A 27,072-nucleotide genomic window follows, 5' to 3' on the forward strand; every position below is an offset into this window, starting at 1 on the left:
GTAAATGTTCCTACTTGCTTTTATTTTTCAAAATAAAGAATACTGCCCTAACCGGTTTGGCTCAGTGGATAGAGTGTTGGCCTGCGGACTGAAGGGTCCCGGGTTCGATTCCGGTCAAAGGCATGTACCTTGGTTGCAGGCACATCCCCAGTTTGGGGTGTGCAGGAGGCAGCTGATCGATGTTTCTCTCTCATCAATGTTTCTAGCTCTCTATACCTCTCCCTTCTTCTCTGTAAAAAAATCAATAAAACACATTTAAAACACAAACAAACAAACAAAAAGTAAAACAAAATAAAGAATATATTACTGCCCTAGCCAGTTTGGCTCAGTGGATAGAGCGTTGGCCTGCGGACTGAAGGGTCCCGGGTTCGATTCCGGTCAGGGGCACATGCCCAGGTTTCGGGCTCAGTCCCCATTGGGGGGCGTGCAGGAGGCAGCCAATCAATGGTTCTTTCTCATCATTGATGTTTCTATCTCTCTGTTCCTCTCCCTTCCTCTCTGAAATCAATTAAAAATAAATAAAAATTTGTGAAAAGATAGCTTAAAAAAAAGAATGCTATTACTACTATGTTTCTCTATAATAAAAATGAATACAGTTATTTAAAAACATATAGAAGTGATTGTTTTGGCAGCAAAAATTTCAGTATGTATGCTAACATCAAACTTGAATACTTTTTAAAATATGTTTGCCTTGAATTTTTCAAATCTGTGCATAACATTAATTTTTCTGAATTCCAAGCTTAGGTAACTAGTCAAATTCCGGTGCCTTTCTGAGAAAGGATAATCTTAAAATACTCACTTTAGAAAAATCTGAAGGCATTGAACAGGGAAAAGGAAGGACCTATATAATTTCTTCATCTGTCAAAACTGCACAGTTTTATTTAGAGTCTTGCATTTATCAAGAGAGGTGAAAGCACAGGTCATCAAGAGGTCATTTCAGGAAAAGGCTCACAGAGAGCACAACTGCTGACCAGGGATGAGCTCACCACTTGAAACAGGTGCAATGAGTTTGCTCAAGCACGATTTGGGATATCAGATCACAGACTCGGGAAGGCCACAGATGCCAATTGGTGCAAGTAAAATACCTACATGAGAAGGCACTCCCTCCATGTTATGGCAGTGGACAATGCATAAGAAGTAAAGCATCTGGTCAATGCTTATGTAGTGTGACTGAAGCCCATGCATTTCCCTCAGTGGAGGGGGGCAGAAAGAAAATGCAGAAATGGCCAGTAGCTGAGGGAGCCTAGAACTCACTCTGGTTTCTGGGAGAGCTATAAGAGAAGGTGTTTGATCTTCTCTGGCTAATCACCTATAAGTCAATCCAACAGGTTTTGTAACAGGGCGACAGGTCATTCTGTAACTTGACATTCAGAATTTTAGAGGCACAGTTAGGCCTCCAGAAGGCATGGACGTAACATGTGTCCGTTAGAGAGGGAAAAATCGACTGTCCGCTCATTTGGCCCATGGAACTAACAAAAGATTTCCTACAGAGCTGTGGTCCTCGGACGGGCAGCACTGGCATTTCCTGGGAGCTTGTTAAAAAGCAGAACCTGGAGGCCACCCAGACCCACGGCGGGGAGTCTGCATTTTGACCAGATGCCCAGGTGACCTGTAGCTACACTAACGTCTAAGGAGCAGCTGGGTGATAGGCCGCAGACATACAACCTACACTTTAAGCTCCCCTGAATTCTTCTGCCTCCTACCTGTTTTCAATATATTGGGAAAAACATATATTTAAACCGTGTGTGTGTGTGTGTGTGTGTGTGTGTGTGTGTGTTGCCCCCCAGCTAAGGTACTCAGAAGCAACGTGACATTTATAATTTCCTTTTCAAACTGAGCTTACAAAGGCAAGAATTTTCTAAATTCTTTACTGCTTCTTATCATTTTAAGAAAATTTTATGGTTAAAAGAGATATTACCACAGATTTCTAGATTTTTTGCTCTCTGCCTTTTCATAGTATCTGGGAAAATAATTTTCCTCTATACTTATTCCCTTAAAGTCATTAGGAGAAATTCCAACTATTTTTTCACTGAGGCTTCTCATTATTGACATGGGGGATGGTGTTTTGCTCTCTGGGTTGAAAATGTGCTGGTAGTGTGCTACATTGCTAAGAATCCACTGAGGGGTATACGGCCTATCCAAGCCATAGAAGGAGTTCAGGAGGCATAGGCCCCATCATCCCATGCAAGGCTATCCTTGCCTTGAGAACACTTCTCTTCACAAATGAGTGACCAGTATCTAGTCCATTGATGCCACCATGGACTCCATGGTATCAGGAAAACATGTACTTCAATTTACCCTTGACCAAGGAGGGAAAAGGCCAGAATACTTTGAGGGAAAACTTACAGATAAATTTAAGTAACAATTACTGTAAAAAAGGATGGAATTGTCCTATAAACACCTGGATTAAGTAAAGAGGTAGAGGAAATGTACGGCTGAATCTAGGTAGGGTCCTCTTTGCAAGTTCAGTCTTACCTGATTGTCGAATCCGTTGGAGAGTTTGCTGCACCAGAACCTCTGATCGCGGGACAATGATGATGAAGTCCACTTTGCTGAAATGGCCGAGGTCCAGGCTCTGGCTGCCGCTGTCTGCTATAGCACACACCTGGGATAAGAGCTTTCTGGCAACTGTAAGCTGTGGTTGATAAATTTGGAAGGTTTCATTATCTATATCTAAAATAAAAAAGTTATAGGAAGAAGATTAATTCACTTCTGTGATGGCCACTGTGAATCCATAATGGGGACATATAACACACACACACACACAAACACACACACAGACACACAGTAAAATAATGCTCTATCACCAAGAGCTCTTGCTTTCTACTTTTACTCTCTATTGCATTTAATAGATTTGACTATTTTCCCTGAAAACTTGGTTGAAAGGATATGTTCAAGAGTGGATGTGGTAATTTTACAAATGTATTATTTTAAAATCAATTGTCTCATAAATCACTAACTCAGCACTCTTCCCCCACCCTGAAATGGGGAGGAAGTGGGGTACAGACCACATTCTCTCAGCTGGAGCCAGGACTTATCTCTGGAAAGGGGAGGAAAGAGTTTCCAGTTTTCTTTAGGAATACCAGCTCAGGTCAGGTGCCCTCGTTCAGCGAAGGAGGCAATGTCCTAACCACAGTAATGCTGAGTTCCTCTGAGCTTTTCTGGGTGGCACCGCAGTAAACATTTCCTCTCCAGCAAGCCCATTGCAACATGATTTAAAATACTCTTCCCAGTGACTGCCTAACATAGGTCACGAAGACACCACCTTCACCTTTTTCACACTTAACTTTGCCAGTGCTTGTGACCTGGCAGATCTAGGTGATTGTGGTCAACTCCAGTGCTGACACCTGTACTATCTGAAGAGACTCATGACACAGCCAACTGGCCATTCAATTGGTGACACATTAGAAAAACATTGCCCAGATACTCTAAGTATGTCAGTAGCTTTTTATTACAAGTTATAACCAAGCAACCAATCTCTCTTATATGTGCATGCATGCACGGACACAATGAGACAGGCTTAGGCAGCTAAATGCCTGAGCAGGCAACATCCAATATTTCTTGAAAAGGCTGCTTTTTATCAGAAACACATGTGGAAGTCTCACTGGCACACACAATGGCCCAATTAACCGGTGCTAATTAATACTCTCTAAAATCAAACTGCAACACGGCCAACACAAAGATGGTAGTCCTTCCTGATACCTCAGCCACCACAGAATCCTGACAGTGAGTGCAGGTTTATACAGGTGGGCGGGTCTCCTACTGGCTGAGAGAACCCACTAGAAAAGCCTATAGCTGCCACTTTCAATAGTAGCCCCAAAAGTTTCTGACTCACAAAGATTACCAAAGTAAGTCTGTCTTCTGATCACTAGGTCATTTTCCCCCCCTTCATTTCACAGATTAAATGGGTGGGGACTTCCCTAGGTAATGAGATAACTTTGTAAAATTTAACTTAGCAAATTTTGAAGGTTGAAGAAACCTACCAATATCTTTAAGCAATGTTTCTTAAACAGAGAATCAAGGATATGTATGTGGGAATTTGTAAGTTCTCTGAGAATTTATAAATTCTAACTTCGTTAGTAATTCAAAACAGTATAAATACATTTTAGATCATCTCAATGATCACCTGATTATCAAATAATGTTTAGAAGTAAAAAAATAGATAAATTGTATTGCCTGTATTTGCATTGTTTTTATGGCTGAACTGATGCTAAGCCATGCTACTTTCACTGCTGTGGCGATCCTAATATCTACACGATGTAGTCCTATCAAGTGGAGGTCAAAAGGCTGTCAGCAGCAGCTTATGTGGATCTGTTTTATATATCTATGCTTTCTCCCGTTATTTCCCCCCCCATCCTTTCCTATGATGTCCCTACCACACGGGCAATTGGGGGAAGGAATCTGAACCAAAAGGAATCCAATCTAATGACTGAACTCCTCATCCCCGGTCCCACCATTCCCCTTTGCGTCCGGGGAGTTTGTGATAAGGCAGATGATGTTTTGCTATTGCTGCTGCATCTGCCGGGAAGGCCTCGTGATCCCTGATTATGTGTCTTACATGTCAGAGAGTAAACAAAGGCGATGGAGAGCCAGCCCTGCACAGACTGCGGTCTAGACGCTTTCAAGCAGTTCTTTGAAGGCCTCTGCACACCGACAGCTTTCTGGGCACAGCTGGTGGAGCTAAGGAAAGTACACCAAGGACCCAGGCATCTTTCCAGGAAAAAGGAGATAATGCTTAAAATAAAGTGTTTGCCTTTGATTTAAATTCTAGGACATATTTACTAAGAACAAGGTGTTTGATCCAGACCACTTGGAAAGGCATTTTTAACCCAAGCCAGATTTATCATGTAGTTGATGATGAAAAGCCTGGTACAGTCTGTGATGTGAAGACGAGACCTCAAAACCCTCAGAAGGACTTAGTCTTTGTAATATCTGGCCTGAGGGCTGAGTCCTGCTTTTGGTCCAAGGTGACATTACCCAGGTTTTGCGTGGGAATCATAGCAGCAGCCTCCTGAGGTGACACATATTCATGAAGGTCACCATGGAAAGGGGTAACAACACTGTCTCCTCTTCTTTGTTGCATTTTTTCTAGCAGCTTGTCGAGGTCATCGCCTATTACAAAATAAAGCGGAGATAAGAAGATTGCAAGGAATGATGTGTTTTCACCAGGCTCCAAGTAGGGCAGTTAAGCTAGGTTCTCATCGAGGTTGTCAGGCAGCCAGCTTTTTACATCCGAGGTTACACTTGGCCAACCCTGCAGCAGCGTCTCCTTAGCCAGAGACACCCTCCTTTATATCATGCTTATAGTTTATATGCTTTCACATGCTCTATCTCTCTGGACCTCCATAATACTAAAAGCAGGCAGGATGGGATCATGATATCTCGACTTGACATTAAAAACCCGAAATCTGGAGAGAGAAACTGTCGCTCAAGGTCAGACAGCAAAGCGGTGGCTGAGCTGAGGCCTCCCATTCTGGTACCCCCGAGCCCCCCACAGGCAAAGAATACTGAGGAAAAGCCATTCCACATGAAGGGAGGATGAAGGGAGCTCAGCCGGCAAGCTGAAGTCCTACACTTATCTCCTTGACAGGCTGAGATTTAAATTCAGAAAATCACACAGCCAGGGCTGGTGATGTTGCTGAATCCTACGACCACTCACCTAATGATGTGGTTTTGAAATGCGATGCCAGGAAACTGACCTTTCCTGTGATGAGCTCATAACTTATTTCTTTTAGAAACTCACTTGTGGTGAGCATGCTCTCTGCCAGAGCTCTGGACTGATGCTGACCTGCAGAACAGAGAGAGAGAAGATGATGTGCCAGTGAACAAATGTTCCCTGGGACATGATTTATGATAGCGAGAATTGGCAACAACTAAAGCATATAATGATAGGGACTTGGTTAAAGAAATTTCGGCACATCAAAAGATGGAAAATTACACAGCATTTGAAATGACAATTCTAAACATAAAATGTTTATAATATGATGTTAGGTGAGAAAGAGAAAAAAATGACATTTCTTATGTTTCTAACTGTGAAAACATACCAGACCTGTGTTTAAAGACTAGGGAGGAAAAACCTTTAAAAATTGTGTTTACATGGTTCTGATGAACATCTGTCTTAAAATATAAACTTATGTTGTTAAGGTGATTTTAAAAATAATAAAAAATCTTAATGTACTACACTTTCTGAAAGAGACATATATCATGGAGAGATGGGAAGGCAGGTTTTGTCAAAGTGAGGGGGCTTGGTCTCTTTGGTAGGAAGAGCTGAGAGCCACTCACTAGAGAAGAAAAGCAAAATTTAGTCCAAATGGCCACTCAGGATGGTACCTGATAGAAAACCAGCATAAGAAACAAAAACACATTTTGTAATGTACCAACTTTCTGAACCATTTACCGAGAGTCAACATTACAATATTAAATAGCCTCTTCAGCGAGGAGGTGAATACATGAGCTAAGTTCCTGGCAAATCTGATTCACTGACTTAGGCCACCTGTGGCATGGCATTATCACATGCCAGAGTGATAACATTTCCAAAACTTTTTAAGAAGAGAAGTTACATGAGACAAGGGTATCTGTTACGCGGGTATGCTTTGAAATAATGCCCCCACCACCAGCTGACAGGGACACCAGCCAAACTAAGGCCTACAAAAATCTGATCTGAGTAAAGGAGAAGTTAAAATTAGGAGGAAGAACCCAAGTGGGAGCACTTAATCAGAGATTAATTGCATGAATGCCTGAAACACCCAATAGCTATTTTTCAAATGGACAGATGATTGAATGAGTGGGTTAAAACAAAAAAATCACAACAAAAAAATTACTCACCTAATACTACCACACAAAATTCATTTCCTCTGATTTTCGATGCACAAATTGCCACCACATAATCTGGTAGCCTTTGATAGTGTCTCACTTCACTGAGAGTCCTCAATGTCTCTGAAATGCCCTCTGCCAAGGAGTTCTGGGTCACAATCACATGAACCAAGTCTTGAGATACGCTGGCAATTAATCTAGCCAGCCAGGGGAGTTGGCCTGGCGACACAGGTGTACACTGAGCACCCATCTGCAGGGCTCGCTCTCTCAGAGTAAATTCCTGCATAGCTTTCAGCATAATTTGCTCAAATTCTTCCCTGAGAGGTATCTGATCAGGACCTAAATTGAAGAGAATTAGAATTTTTTTTTTAAAAAAAAATCACAGCTAGAAAAGACAGACAGACATGAACGTGCAATCCTTTTAAGCCCACCATACCTACTCCAACTGTCAAATAAGCTTTTTCCTGTAGGGGCCATAAGAATAGAGCCCCTGCCAACCATTTTCCATTGTGAAATTACCATCTCTCTTCTCTGCCTACCTCAATATTTTTTATACAGTTTATTGATTTCAGAGGCAGAAAGGGTGAGGGAGAGAGAGATAGAAACATCAATGATGAGAGAGAATCATCGATCGGCTGCCTCCTGCATGCCCCCTACTGGGCATTGGAGCCCTCAACCCAGGCAGGTGCCCTGACAAGGAATCGACCCATGACTTCCTGGTTCATGGATGGATGCTCAACCACATTGGATGGGCTACCTCAATATTTTTTTTTAATGCAGGGTTTTGTTCTCCTTTATTCTAATCTTGATATCTTTAAAAGAGGTTGTACTCAGACATAGTATTAATTCTACTGTACGCCTTAGGAGATAGTCACTGAAAGTGGTATACTGCCTAACCTATGAAAGTTGGCATTATGTAAATGGTTAATGACTAATGAAGTAACAAGCTAACCTATTGATATACTATAATCAACCTTAGGTTTCACTCCTTTCTCATTGTATTCATAGGTATTATGTAAAAAACTTTCATGTATTGCCTCTATTCCTAATTTTGAGAATACTGTCTACAGGAAAATAAAGTTTAATTCTTTTCACTCCCAATTTACATTTAGGCAGCCTCACCCTTTCCTCAGATAGAGAATGCTCTCATCACCTAGTTATTCCTCAGTATCCTGGGTTGCTAACTATGGCAGGCAGCCTTTTCCACCACCATGGTTGTGGCTAAGCTTCTACGGGTGACCTGTGGCCTCTGGAATTAGGGGGATTCTGTTTCTCTTATTCTCTTTAGAAACTCAACCAGACTTTAGGACAAAATAAACAAGTCAATGTTTGGCATCCAAATGACACAAATTAATTCCTACATTTAGTTTAAATTAAAACCAATGAGACTACGCTCACTTCTGCTATTCAGTCTTTTTTTTTTTTCTTTCTTCTTTTTTCTGTGTAGATGTTTTAAACTCAGGCTCTAGTAAACAGATACAGACTCCTTAGAGCAGTGATGGCGAACCTATGGCACGCGTGTCAGAGGTGACACGCAAACTCATTTTTTTGGGTTGATTTTTCTTTGTTAAATGGCATTTAAATATATAAAATAAATATCAAAAATATAAGTCTTTGTTTTACTATGGTTGCAAATATCAAAAAATTTCTATATGTGACACGGCACCAGAGTTAAGTTAGGGTTTTTCAAAATGCTGACACGCCGAGCTCAAAAGGTTCGCCATCACTGCCTTAGAGTCTGTGAGATCAGGCAATGGTCTCAGAACTCAGGGCTAATAGTCCTTGTGAAAAAAATACAGGGATAAGGGACTGGATTTCTGTAGGGGACGGAGGCAATGTGAGTGGGTCAAGGGTTGAAGCGGCCTACCTGTACCTTTCCATCTTCTCTGGGAAAGTAAAAAAATGAAGGTTTAGTAATACTTTTAGGGTAGAAAAATTAAATAAAATTTTGCACATTTTAAAAATAAGCAATCTTAATTGGAGAAAAAAGTTTTTCCAGGATTGGGTGGAGGCCAGAGGAAGGTAGAAGGATGAAATCCTAACAGACAGATTTTTCTCTTCTATACATGGAAAGAGGGCCACAAAATTGCAACGCTGACATTGTGCTTGTTTCCTTTGTCCTCCATAATCAGTTTCTAGGGGGACGTGGATGCCTTCTCATCACCTAATGTTTATTTACTTTATCAAATTAGCATCACAGTTAGTGGTCACTAGGTGCACACTTGGTAGTGAGCTCAAAGTGGAGAGGTTTGCACTGACGGTGAAAGGAGTGAAACCTGGGGAATAACTAGGTGATGACAGCATACTCTAGCTGGGGAAAGTGAGAATCTGTCTAAATGTAAATTGAGAGTGAAAAGAATTAAACTTCATTTTCCTGTGGACAGTATCCTCAAAATTAGGTATAGAGGCAATGCATGAAAGTGTTTTTACATAATACCTATGAATATAATGAAAAAAGAGTGCAATGTAAAGTTGATTATAGTATACCAGAGAAATGACGGCTTAAACTGTCTCCGATTTCCCTACTGCCTCTCATAGACACCCTGAAGGCTCAGAGGCCTGGTTAATAGGTGTGTCCATAAGACTCACTCCAAACTGTGACTAACATGTTCAATTAGGCAGCATAATTAAATCCAAATATTAAGGCATTCTGGGAAAATAAAATCATTGAACATGTTCATAGCATTCTCCATGGCCTTAAAACTCACTTTTATAGAGTTGTGACTGAATTACTATTAGGAATTGAGAAATGGAAAAATGTATAAAAGTTTCATGAGGTAAGAGACTTCTTAAATTAAAATGCCTTGCTTCCAATCACCTGCTATTATTTCATCCTCAGCCTTTATAGCTAAATTGCAGGAGCCTTTCCTCTACTTTTCACAAATTTAATAATAGAATTTGTTCCTTCAAGTGCTGATCTCCAGTAACTCAGCTTAGCTCAGGCATCAGTTCTGATGGCTTTTCAGATAGAACTACTTTAATAGGAAAAGACAAGGTTCCAACAGACTCAGCCATCCCAGAATCTCTGGATTTGCTGATTTCACTATCTACTTCAAACGATTTTCAGATTGTGAAATAACAGAGATTTTTTTTTTAAAGTGACCGTAGCGGAAAGGCCTGCTCCTTCTGAAGAATCTTGCTTCTTTTCTTCCTGTTACCTCCAAGTAACTGAACCATCAAATTTTTAGATTTGCTTTTAGAAATTTGGATTTACTTTTCAAAATGTCTATCTATAATCTACAGCATATGTGAAAATATTGTTGCCCCCTTTTTCAAAACTTCGGAAGGCAAAAATATTTTTCAGTGACTCCCGATGAGTTAGTTGTTGAGAAGAAGCAATGTCCCAACATACACAATTTAGATTTAAAAAAAAAAAAGAAACTGTTATTCATCTTGCACATTAAAAGATATAGTTAATTGGCTGTAAGTAAAAGCTAGAGAGAACTGATCCTGCAGGGTGAAGAAGAGTTTTATGTAATTGAATGAAAATTTTCCTATTTTTTTTAAGGGAGGAGCTTTTAGTTCTTTAAGGGAAGACATTTTTGTTTTGACCATTTAGTTCATTTGGTTAACTTCAATTTTTAAACTATCATTAAGACCGAAAAAAATGCTTTCCTGATTGCCTTGGTTTGTTAAAATAGCATTACTCTATTTGTCCTTGTTTTACTGATTCTGGGTATATCTAAAGCTCATTTTAATCTTGGAATACAGTCAAAAGTCTGTACATACAAATTAAAATTATGGCATCAAATGGGCTGCAGACATAGGTGGTTTTTATAATTGTATTACCCACTAATAAGCATGATTTACAAGTCCTAGGTTTATCATGAAAGTGGCTCATGAGATATCTGAAGCCTTGCAAGTTTCAAAAGCCCGTGTCAAAGCAGATCCCAGGTCAAAGCAGGTCTTTGAGCTCTCAGGGCACCAAGAGTTGCATGCAGTCAGGAATGCTAGCTGATACCCCAAAGACCAATTCTGGCCTGCTGAAGCTTTCTTTTTCTTTTAACACCGTTGAGCCCAGTGTTTATTATTCAACACAAAAATATTTTAAAATATGAAATAATTCACAAAAGTGCAGATAAAAAATTTTTAGATGTAATTTTACACCTTGAACATCTTCCTAAATAAATCAGTGGCTTGAAGTCCTAGTGTGAGTATATAATTAGGCTGCATGTTAGATGGCCTACTGCAGTTTGCAAAATAAAGGACATTGCAATGTAAATGATGCTGAATCACTATAGTATTGTCAAAGCACCTGCATACACCCACTGTGGGGCTCAGAGGAATTATCAAATAGAGGAAGTGAAGGGTTCATGACCTATGTATCCCCCTTACCCTAAAGCCTAGAGAGCCTTCTAAGGTGGTCTAGTTACTACCTCAAAGAAGGAAAAAAGCATTATGGGACTACATCAAAGAGGCATAGCTAAAGAAGAAAAAAATGGGTGTAGGAATAGTGGATAAACAAGATAAAAAGACTAAATGGAAAACTGAAAAATAATTTCCAATGGCTACATTTGCATTCCAGATGGTAGCTGCACTTTCAGAAAGGTCACTTGGCTAAGGAGGGGTGCTCATGCCTCAGCCCTTTGAGATTCTGTCATTAAATACTTCGGAGACTTCAGATCCATCATGGGACTGAACACTAGGTGGAGCAATTTACCTCTCCTAGGACTCAAGCAAAGCAAAGACCAGAGGATGCTACTACATCTGAGAGAAATGGGGAAGAAAGAAAAAGGAAATAGGCAAGTAGTGGAAAGGGGGTAAAATGAATAGGAAAGAAATGGAGGAGAGGAAAGGGGAAGTCACAGAGAATTGAAGGAAAAGATTGTTAGAAGTGAAAGAGGGAAAGAAAGAGATAGGCAGAATGCGAGAAAGTGGAGAATGTCACAAAAAAGAATAAAAATTGTCAACATCAAGTGATTCTTGAAAATAACTTACCCAGCCGCACAAGATACTGTATTGTCAGAAGAATCATGTTTTCCACACTCAGGAGTTGGCTGCCAGTCAACCCTAATTGTTCCATATCTTTGTTTTCCAACTGTGGAATCTTGTAGCAATTCACCAGCAGAGGACTCACAACAATGTCACCAACATTTCCATAGAAATAGGGTAAAGTGCCATAGCCTGCCCCAACAGAAGCAGGTCAATAAAGTTCAATCATTCTGAGATCCAATCAGATACACTGGCTCAACTAGGATCAAAAATGCTTAACAAAGTCCTCTACTCTCTGAAATGACTACCAGGCAAATCATTCAAGTATATCAATCCTAGGGAATTCACTCAGATGCTCCTAATCCTACCCTTACATTCAGCCAGATGAATAGGAAGCAAAATACTAAAAAATTATACTATCCCTGTTTCCCACAGAAAGGAGATGTTAATATCTGCCATAAAGGATTGATGAGAATTTGCAAAATATCTCTGTATCTTTTGTAAAATAGCAAGGATAAAAATATTTCCCCATAAAATTCCTGATCAAGTTTCTTTTCAGGTAAGTCAGAAAAGAAACAAACTATGATAACCTGTGTCACTTATGGAGGCTTTCCTTGAAAAAATTTTAATTCATTGATCAACAGCAATATTCCACCATTTGCTGGTCATTGGAGGTTCCTCTCCTTTTGCTATCCTAGCTACTTTTATCTTCTCTTTCTAATGTCAATAAACAGTCTCAAATTATCTTAGAAGTAGATAGGACAAAAACATGTTAAAATATATGCCCTGTTTTTGGTGGTGTAGTTGGAAGGACAGTCCCTCTGTGACTTTTTCTAAAAGCAGACACCAAAGGGTCTCCAAGGCTTAATAACACTATGCATGCAACTCAAAAGCTCAGTAAGAACTTACTGATATATGGAGTTTAAGTAACTGGGATTTCCCCCAGTGGCTACGGGTCTAGGATCGGTGGATAGGGAAGTGTGATAAAGTACAGGACTTGAAATAAAACCATTCACGCCAGTGGGCTCAAGCCAGCTGGCAAGGCACGGATAGCACTTCACGTAGACATACCCTAAATGCGTGATGGGGATTAAATACCCGATCTGTTAAGTCCCAAAGGTAAAGAAGGCAATCTCCTTCTGGTCTAGGTAGCCCCCAAATGAGAGGACTCTTGAGTGGGTGTGAAAGGCACTAAGTTGGTCTTAGAATCTAGGGACCCCTAAATGTCTATGCCTCCACTTATAGACAGCTTGGAAAGACTCAGACTCCTTAAAGATACCGACTCACAGATGCTTCCACATGGTCCAAATCTACAACTCTGGGAGCTCTTGGTTGTCCTGAGTGGGATCTATTAGCTGGTTCAGCTTGTTTCTTTTCTCTGTGGTTTGTCTCCCTTTAACTGAAAAGTCCCCTTCCCTGTCTTGTCCACTCTTGCCCACCCTTCAGGACCTAGCTGAAACATTACGTTTGAGAAGTCTTCTCAGACCCTTCTCCAGACAGAGTTAAGCTCCCTCTCCTCTGAGCTCTTGCAGTTCTTAGTTGTGAACCTCTACCAGCTCAAGTATCATAGAGGGGTGTAATTGTCATTTACATGACAGACTCCCTCACTACACAGTGTTCCTTGTGGGCCAAAAGACTGCCTTATTCCCAACTTCTAGTCACACGTTTAGTATAGCATGGAGCTGACCAACAAAAGCTGAAAGAATCAATAACTGGATAAATAAATATATTCATGAACACATGGATAAATGCACAAACAATGCAATGGAGAAGCACTTCTAAATTCCAGCTGACACAGACAGTTTGAAATTCCTTTGTCTTACCTATCAGAATTACTGGTCTAACGCCCGAGTTACTGAGCAGGTTTTCAGGAACAATTACAGTTTCCCCTGCAGGAATGGGTCGAGGCTGTAAAATTCCAGTTAATGGGGTCTGTGGAACTGGGGCAGATAGAAGGGACTCTGGAAAAAAGTAGTTTGACAAGAAGGATTAGACATGAAAGCTAAAGGCAATACAATTAAAGTGAATGTAGTATTAATACTTTTAACATGGGAGTTTTAAAAGTTTAATAGTTTATTGTTGTTTTTTTCATTAAAGTAATTCATGCTTATTGTATAAAATTAGAAGTGAGAAAAACAAAAGGAAAAAATTTAATAATTATCACATTATCTGGAGCTAACTACTATTTAGCATTTTTGGTAGTTTTTCCTTCTAGGAAGTCTTTCGGATTCTGTTTTGTATTTTATCTTTGCCCAGCAGAATATCAAGGAATATCTTCTCATTATAAAAAAATTTTTAAAAGTATAGAAAAGTGTGAAGATCAACTCATCATTAATCAGTACTTCCTATAGGTAACTGCAGTAACATATTGGCACAATTCCTGTGTATATAGCTGTATCTCTTTGTGTTCTTGAAAATTATTTATTTCAACAAACTTAAATTTTAAAAGAACTACATCTATGTCTTAGAATTGTTATATTTACATTTGTCTATGTTTAGTATGGCAAGGTAGATGAGCATTTGAACATCTAACTATAAGCACTGTATGGCCACAGCTTAGGTTAAAGAAGAACCAGCTGGTTTTTCAGGATCCTAGTCACAGACTGAACCATCCAGGCCAGAAATGAGTATGGGTCACATAAGGAACCAGATCATTGAAGGGCACATCTAACACCACTGCTGGCAAAGCAAGTTTACTTGTGCTTTAGGATGGTGGGTTGGTAGCATCATGCCCTATGTGGAAAAGAATGGCTTATCAATACAATGGCTAAAACAAAACCAGATGGTGAATTAAGATCTGTTTTTGATAACACATGTGCTTCTAGTGAAGGCAGATGTGATGGGGACACATATTAGGTGCTATCAATATCCTTACATAATATTGGACACAATGGCTGGTTAAGGAAATTTATCTTCAAGGGTGCAGGGAAAGAACAAGAGTAGGAGATAGTCTGCTAATTCAATAAAACTTAAAACCCATCATCTGTTGAAATCTTACCAGTTCTCGAAAGCGGGCGAACTGTAGGAACAGGTACAACTGAACCAGGTTGGGGGACAGGTGACCCAGGGTACCATCCCCGGTGTCGTTTCTTTGGTGGCCCAGAAGTGAACATGGTAGCTGAAGGCAAAAAAAGAAAGATGAGCCTTACCCTTAGCAGTGGAAGAAAGGAAAGAAGCTAGAGAAACATAGAACCTTTAATCTGATTATACTCAGAAAGCATAAGTCACTCTTCTAGAGGTAAAGATAAAATTAGAAAAGTCACACTAACAATACCACTAACATCTGTATGCTATTTTACAATGTACAGTTTCCCCAGGTTATTTCATTTCATTCTGTCAACATCCCTGTGAGGTTGTAGGACACATATATTGTTATACTCATTTTGTAGATGGTGAAGGCTCAGATTTGCCCAGGGTCACAATAGAGAGGCAAGTCCATGGTTTTTCAAGACACTTCCTTATACATAGGTTTCAGCATTATTTCCTAGGTAAGTGCTTATTCTGTACAATCACCAAGATATTTAATCATTTCTGCTTACACCAATCATAATATTTTAAAACAGTGTATGAGAAGCTAAGAAAAATTTGAAAGTACACTGTCAGATAATTCATCATTCCAAACTCTGTAGCATTGAATTATTCTTCCATAATTAAGTTGCATTATTTCAAAACTCTATTATACCTTGGTCTCCTGATGCATAGCTAGGTCTTGGTGACAAAGGGTAATTCTCTGGGCGGGCTTGAGTGGAGCTAGATGTACTGCTCTTCCCTACTTGGCTACTGTTTCCATTGGCAGCATCTGTAATACACAGGAGTAAACACTCAGAGTAGAGGCTGGGCAGGAAGGGCACTGCTTTCTATGATGCTGAAGCCATGTGATAAACCTCACACTCGAGGATTGAAAGGAATCCCACTGACAGGATAGCCCAGTTAGGTACAGCCAATTACAACCATCAGAATAATAAATTCAGCAAAGTGAAATATCACCTAAAAATCATCTTCTAGGACCCCAAGAGATCTTTTAGAATCATTTTCAGTGAAATCTTTGGAGATGGTAGACAGGAGAAAACTTTTTTTAAAACTTTGTATTATGGAAAATTTAAAACATATATGAAAGTAGAGAGAATAGTATAATAAGCTGTGTACCCACACCCAGCTTCAACACTCATCAACACTTTCTATCTCGTCCCCTCACTCCACATACACACATAAATGCTCTGGATTATTTTGAAGCAAACTCTCTTATATCATTTCACAATAAATACTTCTACATGTGCTTCTAAAAGAAAAGAACTCTTAACAAACAACTGTAATGTTATTATATTTAAGATGAACAATGATTAATAATTCCTTAATATCAAATATTCCACCAGTATACAAATTTCCCCAATTATCTCACAAATGGTTTTTTACAGTTGGTTTGTTCAAACTGGGATTCAAAAAAGATCCACACATTGAATGTAGTTGTTCTGTCCCTTAAACTTTTAATATATCAGATTCCACTTTTTTCTTTTTTACAATTAATTGCTGAAAATCTTGCAGAATTTCTCATTTTTTGGATTTTGCTTATTGGATATCCATAGTGTCACTTAACATCTTCTCTATTTCTTATAAACAAATCATTAGATATAGAGGCTTGCTCAGATTCGGGTTTGATTTTCTTTTAAGAGAGTCCTAACTCTTAAGTACTGCTGTATACTTCCATCAAGGGGCAAAGAATGGCTGGCTTTCTCTTATGATGTTAAGATTGATCAGGAGGTTCAAGAGTTGTTAGGCTAATTCTTGAATTATAAAGTTGTTCATCAGCCTTTCTTCTGATAGTTTTAGCAGCCATGAGATTACTGCCAAGATCCCTAATTTAAGTTTTTAATCCTGCAAAAATTTGGATTCAGTTTATTCAAATCTATAATCTAACCTGGATAAATTGTGATGCCTAACTTGGAAAGTTTTCTTCTCATTCTTCTTCTACCTTGCTAATTGTTTCTTTTCCTGATACACTGGAATTCTTTTAGGATTCTATACTTAGTTCATAGCTTGCCTTACCCTACATTACTCCTCAGCTGATACATTACAAATTGGTGGCTCAACTTGATGTTATACTATCAGTTCTGATTGCCCCCGTGATAAATTAAATGACTGTTGAACAGCTCTTCACTTGAATGCCTCATGGGTATCTCAAACTCAACATATCTAAAATCAAACTTACAATCTCCTGGGGAACCTGCCCCTTTTTCTGTATTCATTGTTTCAAGCAATGGCACCAGCATTAGCCCAGAAAGATGGACGTAAACCAAGACCCCTTTTGCTTCATCCTCACTTTAATCAGTCAAGTCCTGACGATTGTTTTTCCTGAGTAGTTGTCCAATCTGTCTCCTCCTCTCCAACCTATTATTACCCTGGTTAAGGACATCATCATTTCTCACTTAGATTACTGAAACGACCCCCAACTAATTTTCCTACCTCTTGTTTTCCTGGCTGTCAAAATGATCTAGCTCAGGTTCAAATATAACCATGTCACTACTCTGTTCCTTAAGTTACAGAGTAAAATCCATGCTTCTTAGTCTGGTCTCCCGTGACCTTTCCCCTATCTACCACTTATTCACCTCCTGCCACTCCCTGAGTTTTACATTTTATGGTTCTAACAAGTCCAAACTGCTGTAAGTTCCTGCACACATTATGCTGCCTCTTCCCTTTCCTTTTCAAGCTTTGCTCTTGTGTTTCTCTGAATTTTAAATGTCTTTCCAGAACTTATTTGTATAGTGACTATCTCCTCATAGTTCAAAGACCAAACTCCTCCAATAACCCATTCTTGATTAGTCCCCCAAATACTGGGTTAAAACCCCATTCTCTGTGCTCCCCTAGCATATTGTTATATTTACTGCAGTACACTGACTATAACTTCTTATGGGTCTATCTTCCTTGCTAGGTTACAAGTACATTAGAGTTCAGGGATTGAGCCTAATTTATCTTTGTATCCCCAGTTCCTCATCATAACAGGTTGAATGAAATCAACCTTCTCTGTCTCCCCTGTGTGCCAAACGCCATTCTTTGACTCTTCTTGTTGGAACGTAGAGAACACAAAGCTTTGTATAATAATACATTATTATAGACAGCCCCACTTCTGTCTTAAATTGGCAAAGAAGCAGCTTTCTGTTTTCTTCTACCAAGTTGTCCATTAAATTTCACACACGTCTTTTATAGACTATATATTTACCAAAGAAATATAAGTGAGGAAAACATCACCTGCAGCAAACGTCTTCCCTACAACCTGCAAAGATAACGCCAGTGGCTTCACAACATTCTTATTCCGGGTCAGGTCCTGAGCTCCACTTAAATTGATTGCAGAATTAGCTGGACTGAGAATTGGAGAATCTTTAAAATGAAAGAGGTTGTTCAAATTAGCAACCATTTAAATAAGCAGGAAGGAAGTCAATTAAATAAAAGTGAGGTGAGAGAAAGCAGATTATACAATTTCAGTTTTTTCCTTGACCCATTATAGGAAAGTCAATGTTTCTTTTTTCAGGCTTTATTTTTTTTCTATGTATTTAACAAATACTCATTAGAAGTTACTATGTGCTGGGCACTAGTATAAGCACTTTAAATATATCAATTCACTTAATCCCTATTAAAACTCAATTAGGGCCCTAGCCAGTTTGGCTCAGTGGATAGAGTGTCGACCTGCAGACTGTAGGGTCCCAGGTTCGATTCTGGCCAAGGGGACATGCCCAGGTTGCGGGCTCGATCCCCAGGGGCGGGTTTGCAGGAGTCAGCTGATCAATGATTCTCTCTCATCATTGATATTTCTATCTCTCCCTACTTCTTCCTTCCTCTCTGAAATCAATAAACATATTTTAAAAAAATAAAAAATAAAACTCAATTAGGAAGGTACTATTACCTTAAATAGTGATAGTCGTTTAACTTGATCAAAGGCATATGAGTACAAACCCCAAATCCCTGACTCTATTCTAGCACAACAGCTTAATCAAAACACACAAGAAAGTATCAAAGGGGGCTGTTAAAACTCTGAGAGTTTTGGGGAAAAGCACTCTAAAAACCAGGATACTGATGGTGCTACACTAGAAATTATCTTAAAAATTAGTATTCATACCGCAAAATGATTCCTCAGACATCTAATCAGTGTTTCTCATAAGAATTCAAAATATTTAAATGGTCCTTGACTGACTCAGAAGAGTTAATGTGCCTCTCTGAGGGCCTGATTCACCACCAGGGAATGGTTTTACAGTCTATTATCCTATATAATAAAAACCTAATATGCTAATTGTCTAGTCGTCCGTTCATCCGTTCAACCAATCAAAGCATAATATGCGATGGCCACTCAACCACTCGCTATGACATGCACTGACCACCAGGGGGCAGTCAACTGTTGACCAGTCGCTATGATGTGCACAGACCACCAGGGGGCAGACGCTCTGACTGGTAGATTAGCTTGCTGCTGGGGTCTGGCAGATCGGGACTGAGTGAGATGGGCCAGACACACCCCGGAACCCTCCCACTGTCCCTCCCTAGCTGGCCAACCTCTCACATTCCTCCTGAGCCCCAATCATGCACTGGTGGGGTCCCTCAGCCTGGCCTGCATCCTCTCACAATCCGGGACTCCTCAGGGGATGTTGGAGAGCCAGTTCCAGCCCGATCCCACAGGCCAGGCCGAGGGACCCCATTGATGCACGAATTCGTACACCAGGCCTCTAGTATAACATAAAAGAAAATTCAGGAATAGAAACGAACGTGCTAAAATCTCACTTCTCCCACAAACCATTTCTTTTTCTTTTAGTATATCGCCTTGCACATTTTTAAAAAAATATATTTTATTGATTTTTTTTACAGAGAGGAAGGGAGAGAGATAGAGAGTTAGAAACATCGATGAGAGAGAAACATCCATCAGCCGCCTCCTGCACACCCCCTACTGGGGATGTGCCCGCAACCCAGGTACATGCCCTTGACCGGAATCGAACCTGGGACCTTTCAGTCCGCAGGCCGATGCTCTATCCACTGAGCCAAACCGGTTTCGGCACGCCTTGCACATTTTATCCACATTATATTTCTTGCATCATATAACAAAAATACACAGAATTAATATGTTTTTACTTAACAGAATTATCTCCGATGTGACTGTATAGTGTCATAATTATCTCTTTTGACATCTTTGTTATGTGAATATGCTATGATTTATTCAATTATTTCTATATTAATATTGCTTCTCTTTTTTAGTTACTATAAAGAATAACTGGAATGAATATCTTGACTTTCCTTTTAGGTTATTTTCTTAGCTAAGCCCCTGAAGTTAGATTACTAGAGTAAAGGATATAAATATTTTTAATATTCTTGTTCTGTATTGCCAAATTGCTTTCCTTTTTTTGAAAATATATTTTTATTGATTTCAGAGAGGTAGGGAGAGGAAGAGAGAGAAACATCAATGATGAGAGAAAATCATTGATTGGCTGCCACCTACATGCCCCCTACTGGGGATTGAGCCTGCAACCAGGCATGTGCCCTTGACCGGAATCAAACCCAGCACCCTTCAGTCCGCAGGCTGGCACTCTATCCACTGAGCCAAACCAGCTAGGGCTGCCAAATTGCTTTCTTTTTTAAAATATATTTTAATTGATTTCGAGAAAGAGAAAGAGAAACATTGATCAGTTGCTTCTTACATGCCCCCACTGGGGATCAAGCCTGCAACCCGGATATGTGCCCTGACCAGGAATCAAACCAGCAACCCCTTGGTGCATGGACAACACCCAAACAGAGCCACACTGGCCAGGGCACAAAGTGCTTTCTTAAAAGGTTGTACCACTGCTCACCTCCACCAGCCTGGTTGAGAATGTCAGTCTTACCATATCCTTGCCAGCACTGTATATTATCATTTAAAGTGGTAGCTAATGTAATTAGTAAAAATGATTTTTCATTGTTATTACTTACATTTCTTTATTTCCACAAAGTGGATCATTCTTCCTTATACTTGCTAAATAGTGGTGTTTTCTCTTTTGTGGGGTAAGAGAAATCTCACAAGCATATTCGTGGCCCTATCTCACAGGTTTTCTTCCTCTCCCACCCATGCATGCAAATGTTTATTGAGCCTTTTCAGCAGGCCAGGTACCATGCGAGGCTTTGGGGATAGAACAGGGAGAGAAGGCAGATACAACTACTGCCCAAGGAGTTAACAGTATAAAGGAAAAGGCTACATGTTCTCAATGTCTGGTTGGGAGTGGACAAATCTGCCAGCCAAAGGATTCCCACTGCATTTGGGAAAAGGAGACTGTGTTTTGCTAAAGGTTTAATTTGAATATTCATGAGGATCTGTGTTTTTTAAAACCTGTAAAAGGAACTTTTGTTATCCTGACATCAAGGAACATTAGTGGCTCAGGAAGACAAATACAGAGAGGAAAGGGACACATATAGTTAAATGATACATATTAATGGAAACTGCTTTCTAAATGGCTGTCACCAGGGACAGAGGAATTCTACTGGGGCAGGGGAAATAAAGATAAAATAAGGAGACTATGAGAGGAAGGCAGGCCTGGGGTGGTCATGGCACATCATGAAGGACAGACAGAGGGAAACATAAGAGGCAAAGAGAAGCCAAGAGGTTACAGGGAATGAAAAATACTGAGCACTTAGAAATTTCTATTAGGGTTAGGTCTGCCTTCTCCCTTCTTGGAGAACAAAGTCAGCCGTAGGCTCCCCACTGCAGCTGGGCTACTGCAGGAACAACCCCACAATAGAATCACCACAGAAGAAAATACAAAAACTCTAAAGGATCAAAACATTATTATTAAACCAATAGAGGCCAGATGCACGAAATTCATGCACAGTTAGGGTCCCTAGGCCTGGCTGGCAATCAGGGCTGATTGGGGTCTTCCAGCTGCTGGCCGGGGCCTCCCTTTCCTGGCCGCTGGCCGGGGCCTCCCTTCATTCCGTGCCGCCTCCTGGTGTTTAGTGCTTGTCATAGTGAGCAATAGAACTCCCAGTCTCCTGGTCAAACTCCGTAGGGACACTTTGCATATTAGCATTTTATATATATAGATATCATCCCTGGCCTATGATACAACTTGCTCTCAAAGTGTGAGGACTGCATATAATACATGTGTATCGTTTCAATGAATTTATCTAGCCTTTTTTCCTTATGAGATCAAAATATGGAAGCATACACAAAACATTTATGCATGGTTTCAAGAATTATTATAAAACAAATACCTATGGAACTAACCACCATCCAAGTCAATAAAACAAAACACTGGCACCAGGCTTCTTCATGCTCTTTCCTATCTCTTTCTCTACCTCTCCCCAGAAGCAACCACTGGACTATGTATGTATTCCTAAAATAATTTAGTTTTGCCTGCTTTTGAACATAATAGAAATGAAATAATGGATGGACTCTTTTGTGAATGGATTTTCTACTCAACATTATGTTTGTAAGATTCTTCCATTGTGCTCTATGTGGGTATTGTTTGTTCATTTTCAATGCCAAATGGTATTTTATTATATAAATACTAGAGGCCCGGTGCACAAAATTTGTGCACTCGGTGGGTGGGCGTTCCTCAGCCTGGTCTGTGTCCTCTCGCAGTCCGGGAGCCCTTGCGGGATGTCCTTAGGCCCGCTTTCCATGAGGAGCAGGCCTTAGCTGGCAGTTAGACATTCTTGGTGCTGCTGCGAAGATGGGAGAGGCTCCCACCACTGCCGCTGCGCTCGCCAGCTGTGAGCCCAGCTTCTGGCTGAGCAGTGCTCCCCCTGTGGAAGCACACTGACCACCAGGGGGCAGCTCCTGAGTTTAGCATATGCCCCCGGTGGTCAGTGTGCATCATAGTGACCGGTCATTCCGCCCGTTCAGTCGATTTGCATATTAGCCTTTTATTATGTAGGCTATCAGAACTTATTTATCCATTCCATTGTTAATGAACATTGATTTATATCCAGTTTGAGTTAATTGTGAAGAACAGTGCTATGAACTGTATTGCACATACTGCTTCGTGCACATGTGCAAGGGGGTGGAATAGCTGGATCATAAGATATGCACATTTTCCACTTTACAATGTATTGAAAATTACTTGCAAAGTGGTGGCATCAACTAAAGGTCCTACCAACAGTATATGATAGCTCCTGTTGCTTGAAATTCTTGCCAACATTTACTACTGTCATAGTTAAAATTATTTACCAGTTTGGTATGTGTATAGTGGCATCTCATGGTATTTTTTTTTTTGCATTTTGTTATATATTTATTGAAGACAGTCATTTACAGTTTATAAAAAAAAATATTGGCCTTCTACACACAAAAATTTCCTGATAATGGTAATGAAAATCAGCTACTCCCACCCCCCTAGTGTCCACACCAATATTCAATCTAGATTGGTTTAATCTTGAAGTGTAATCCAATAAGACTGAAGACCAAACACTTCAGGTCCTAGACAAGATAATAAAATACTCGTAAGCCTTCTGGGTCCTTGGATTGATTGACATCAATGAGGGAACCAATTTTTGATGTTGTGAAAGAAATGTGTTCATCTCCAATGACGATTTCAAGCTCCTGCCGGCCCACTCGGTCTGGGGGAGGCCACAAAGCATCATCCTCTTTGGTAATTTCACTGTCATCAATTATTCTCTTCAGTTCCTCCATCACACTCTTATGTACATAAGCCTCTTTTCTGATCATGACATCGTTCTTGTAATTGCTGTTGTTGGCATATCTCAATTTCCCATCCGGTCGGAACTCAAATTCCAGGAATTCGTGGCGGAACTTGCCCTTGTGACCCACGTAGTAACGCAGATAAAAGTCACTCTCCATGGCTCACGAAAGACCACTGAGACCGAACTTGAACAGCGATCCGTAGCGCCGCCCGCGCCTGGCAGTGAGTTTAGCGGCGCGGAAGTCTCATTGTATTTTTAAAGTAATTTCCCTAATTGCCAAAGTGGTTAATCATCTTTCCATGTATTTATTGGTCAATTGTATTTCCTCGTTCATAAAGTGCTTGTGCAAGTCTCATTTTTTCTATTAATGTCTTTTTCTTATTGCTTCATAAACAGTCTTTATATGTTCTTTGTACTAGTCTTTTTTTTTTATGTATTACACATCTAGTTTACGGCTTGATTTTTTTTTTTACTGTCTTTCTGATGCCATCTAATAATTAGAAGGGGGAATTTTAATGTAGTGAAATATTAGTCTTCTTCTTTATGATCAGCACTTTTTTCTCTACTTTTAAGGTGCCCACAGTATCTAGGATATTCTAAAATATCTTCTTAAAACCTTAACAGTTTTGCCTTTTACATTTAGGTCTTTCAGATACCTGGAATTGATTTTTGTGTATAGTGTGAAATAGAGGTCCAGTTCATTCCACCCCCCCCCGCCCCCCCGCATAGAATATCCAATTTCTGAGCAGCATTCATTGAAGTGAAAGGTCCCACTGATCAGCAAGTTGCCTCTGTTAATTATGAAATACCCATATATTATGTGAATCTGTTTTTGGACTTTCTACTCAGTGCCTATTCCTTTGCCAACTCCACCCCGTCTTTATTAGGAAAGCTTCATGAGTTTGATATATGATAGAACAAGTCCTTTCATTTGTTACTGTTCTTACTTCTTTAATACATACATAAACATAAACTAAGGGGCTTATATTACTTTGAGCCTACTGTGGCTCACAGAGAGGAAAATCCCATTTCATGGACAATACCTCTGTCACCAATAACAGGGCCAACTTCCCCATTATGCACAGAAAGCACAGTGCCTTGGGTGCGTAATACTTTTAGGGGCTCATGAAAATGTTTTAATTAATTTTAAAATAAGAAGAAAACAATGAACTTTTGGTTAAAAAAAGTATTTTAAAATATAATATTAAACATTAATTTTTATACTAACACAGTCATAAAAATATTATTTATACTTTCCTAGGGAGAAAGGGCCCAAAAAGTCATAAAGTGGCCCTGCCTGATAGAGTCTTCGTAAAAATTAGCCTATTGGTCTCAGGGGTAGAGCTTAAGTGGCTCACTCCCATCCTGCCCTACAGGCTAGAGCATAAAAACGTTTCCTCCTAATGGCATCTTTATTTGGAAAAACAGTACATAGCAGTAAATTAATAATTCCCCAAATGCTAACTTCAAATTTAAAATAAAAATGGAATTAAAATAAAATTTATTTCCAGGCATTTATCAGGTACTCAGGGATACAAGGATAAATAAAATCAACACAGAGCTTCTAGCATAGAGAATATAGATGGTTAGCAATTGTAATTGGCAAGAATGTCACACAAGTATAAGTATGGCAGCAAAGCAGAGTTAATCCTTAGTTGCAAAATAGGTGTAGTTATTTTTGGTTTTACAAATGAGGAAAACAAGGCACAGAACAATTGAGTGGCTTATCCCAAGCTGCGTCGAATATATGTCAGGTGCAGTATTTAAACACCAGGTCTCTGACTCCAAGCCCTGTGCTGTTTACCTTCTGGTCTGAAACAGTGTTTATCCCATAGGACAGTGGTCGGCAAACCGCGGCTCGAGAGCCACATGCGGCTCTTTGGCCCCTTGAGTGTGGCTCTTCCACAAAATACCATGTGCGGGCGCACACGTACAGTGCGATTGAAACTTCGTGGCCCATGCGCAGAAGTAGGTTTTTGGCCTGGGCGAGTCTATTTTGAAGAACTGGCGTTAGAAGAAGTGGGGGGTGGACATATAGAGAGGGTGAACGAAAGGAGATAGACGAAACAAGTATACAAGACGAGTGTGGATGGGAGAGTTGGAGGGGGTCGACCTCAGTGAACGTACCTCAATCAGATTGAGGACGTTTTTAACAAAGGCCAGCTTAGGAGTACCCTAATTAAGTTAATAACAATGTACCTACCTATATAGTTTAAGTTTAAAAAATTTGGCTCTCAAAAGAAATTCCAATCGTTGTACTGTTGATATTTGGCTCTGTTGACTAATGAGTTTGCCGACCACTGCCATAGGAGATATGCAATAAATTAGATTGTATTGAACTGAAACAGTGCCACTCCAAAGGATTTTACCTTTCTTTCAGAGCAGCTTTTTCACACCTTTCTTAAAGTATGTTTTACATATCATAAAATTTACCCATTTCAAATGTACAGTCCAACCATTTTTAGTAACTTTATCAAGTGGTGCAAGCATCACCATAAATCAATTTTAGAACATTTTCATCTCACCAATTAGAACCTTCATGCCCATTTTCAGCTAATTTCCATTCCTACTCCTGGTCCCAGGCAACCACTAATCTATTTCCTGTCTCTTTAAATTTGTCTTTTCTGGATACTTAAAAAAATGAAATCTCTTTTGCCAGGTTTCTTTCACTTAGCATAACATTTTTGAGGTTCATCCATGATTTAGCATGTGACAGCATTTATTCCTTATTATTGTTCAGCGATATTGTGTGGATACACAACATTTTTGTCTATCCGTTCATAAGGTGACTGACATTTGTTTCTAGGTTTCCACCACAGTGAATAATGCTGCTACGAGCATTTGTGTGCAAGTTTTTGTGAGAACATATATCTTCATTTCTCTTGGGTAGATTTCTTTTTCTTTTTTTAAATAAATCTTTATTGTTCAGATTATTACAGATGTTCCTCTTTTCCCCCCCATAGTTCCCCTCCACCCGGTTCCCACTCCACCCCATGCCCTTACCCCCCACCACTGTCCTCATCTATAGGTGTAAGATTTTTGTCCAATCTCTTCCCGCACCCCTCACATCCCCTTCCCCCCGAGAATTGTCAGTCCACTCCCTTTCTATGCCCCTGCTTCTATTATATTCACCAGTTTATTCTGTTCATCAGATTTTTTTATTCATTTAATTTTTAGATTCACTTGTTGATAGATATGTATTTGTTATCACTTTGTTGTTCATAATCTTTATCTTCACCTTTTTCTTCTTCTTCCTCTTCTTAAAGAATACCCTTCAGCATTTCATATAATCCTGGTTTGGTGGTGATGAACTCATTTAGCTTTTTCTTATCTGTGAAGCTCTTTATCTGACCTTCAATTCTAAATAATAGCCCCTTATGGGGCAGGACTTCCTTCAGTGGGGCTTTGGTGCTCACCGAGTCTGCCTCTTGAGTGTGTCACTTATGGATGTAAGGAGTTGAAATCTGGTATCTGACCACTGGGTACAATGGCTCCTGGATCTCCAAGGAGGTGCAAAGTCAGCCACTGCCTGAGTTCACCCAGCAGGAGCTACAGCGAGATCTGCAGATTTCTCCTCTTTGTTTAGGGTTTGAAAGTTTTGGAGCTCTCTGACCCAGCTGCAGTTTGTTAGGTTAGGCTATGAAAGGACAGGCGATTCATATGCAAAAGCCGCTGCACACAGCTTGG

General features: G+C 39.9%; 2 protein-coding genes across 5 annotated transcripts in view; both read right to left on the reverse strand.

Annotated features, from left to right (window-relative positions):
- Positions 1 to 27,072, reverse strand: part of GREB1L (GREB1 like retinoic acid receptor coactivator) — a 232,024-nt gene that overhangs the window by 53,111 nt on the left and 151,841 nt on the right. For 3 of the 4 annotated variants that reach the window (XR_009454134.1, XM_059706495.1, XM_059706494.1), the window contains 9 exons: positions 17,989 to 18,117; positions 15,428 to 15,544; positions 14,744 to 14,863; positions 13,569 to 13,706; positions 11,752 to 11,937; positions 6,826 to 7,152; positions 5,660 to 5,788; positions 4,978 to 5,112; positions 2,476 to 2,673 (listed from right to left, as the gene is read on the reverse strand). Coding sequence is in view for 3 of the 4 variants with exons in the window: in XM_059706495.1 (XP_059562478.1) it covers positions 2,476 to 2,673; positions 4,978 to 5,112; positions 5,660 to 5,788; positions 6,826 to 7,152; positions 11,752 to 11,937; positions 13,569 to 13,706; positions 14,744 to 14,863; positions 15,428 to 15,544; positions 17,989 to 18,117 (1,479 nt within the window). In the remaining variant the exon portion in view is untranslated. The remainder of the gene's footprint in view (positions 1 to 2,475; positions 2,674 to 4,977; positions 5,113 to 5,659; positions 5,789 to 6,825; positions 7,153 to 11,751; positions 11,938 to 13,568; positions 13,707 to 14,743; positions 14,864 to 15,427; positions 15,545 to 17,988; positions 18,118 to 27,072) is intronic. The other variant, XM_059706496.1, reaches the window with a different exon arrangement.
- Positions 22,950 to 23,604, reverse strand: LOC132239732 (protein mago nashi homolog). Its single transcript, XM_059706497.1, has one exon. It carries the CDS (start codon positions 23,540 to 23,542, stop codon positions 23,162 to 23,164), a length of 381 nt encoding a protein of 126 aa, XP_059562480.1. The 5' UTR covers positions 23,543 to 23,604; the 3' UTR covers positions 22,950 to 23,161.

This window comes from Myotis daubentonii, chromosome 8 (genome assembly GCF_963259705.1).
Source record: "Myotis daubentonii chromosome 8, mMyoDau2.1, whole genome shotgun sequence".
NCBI lineage: Eukaryota > Metazoa > Chordata > Mammalia > Chiroptera > Vespertilionidae > Myotis > Myotis daubentonii.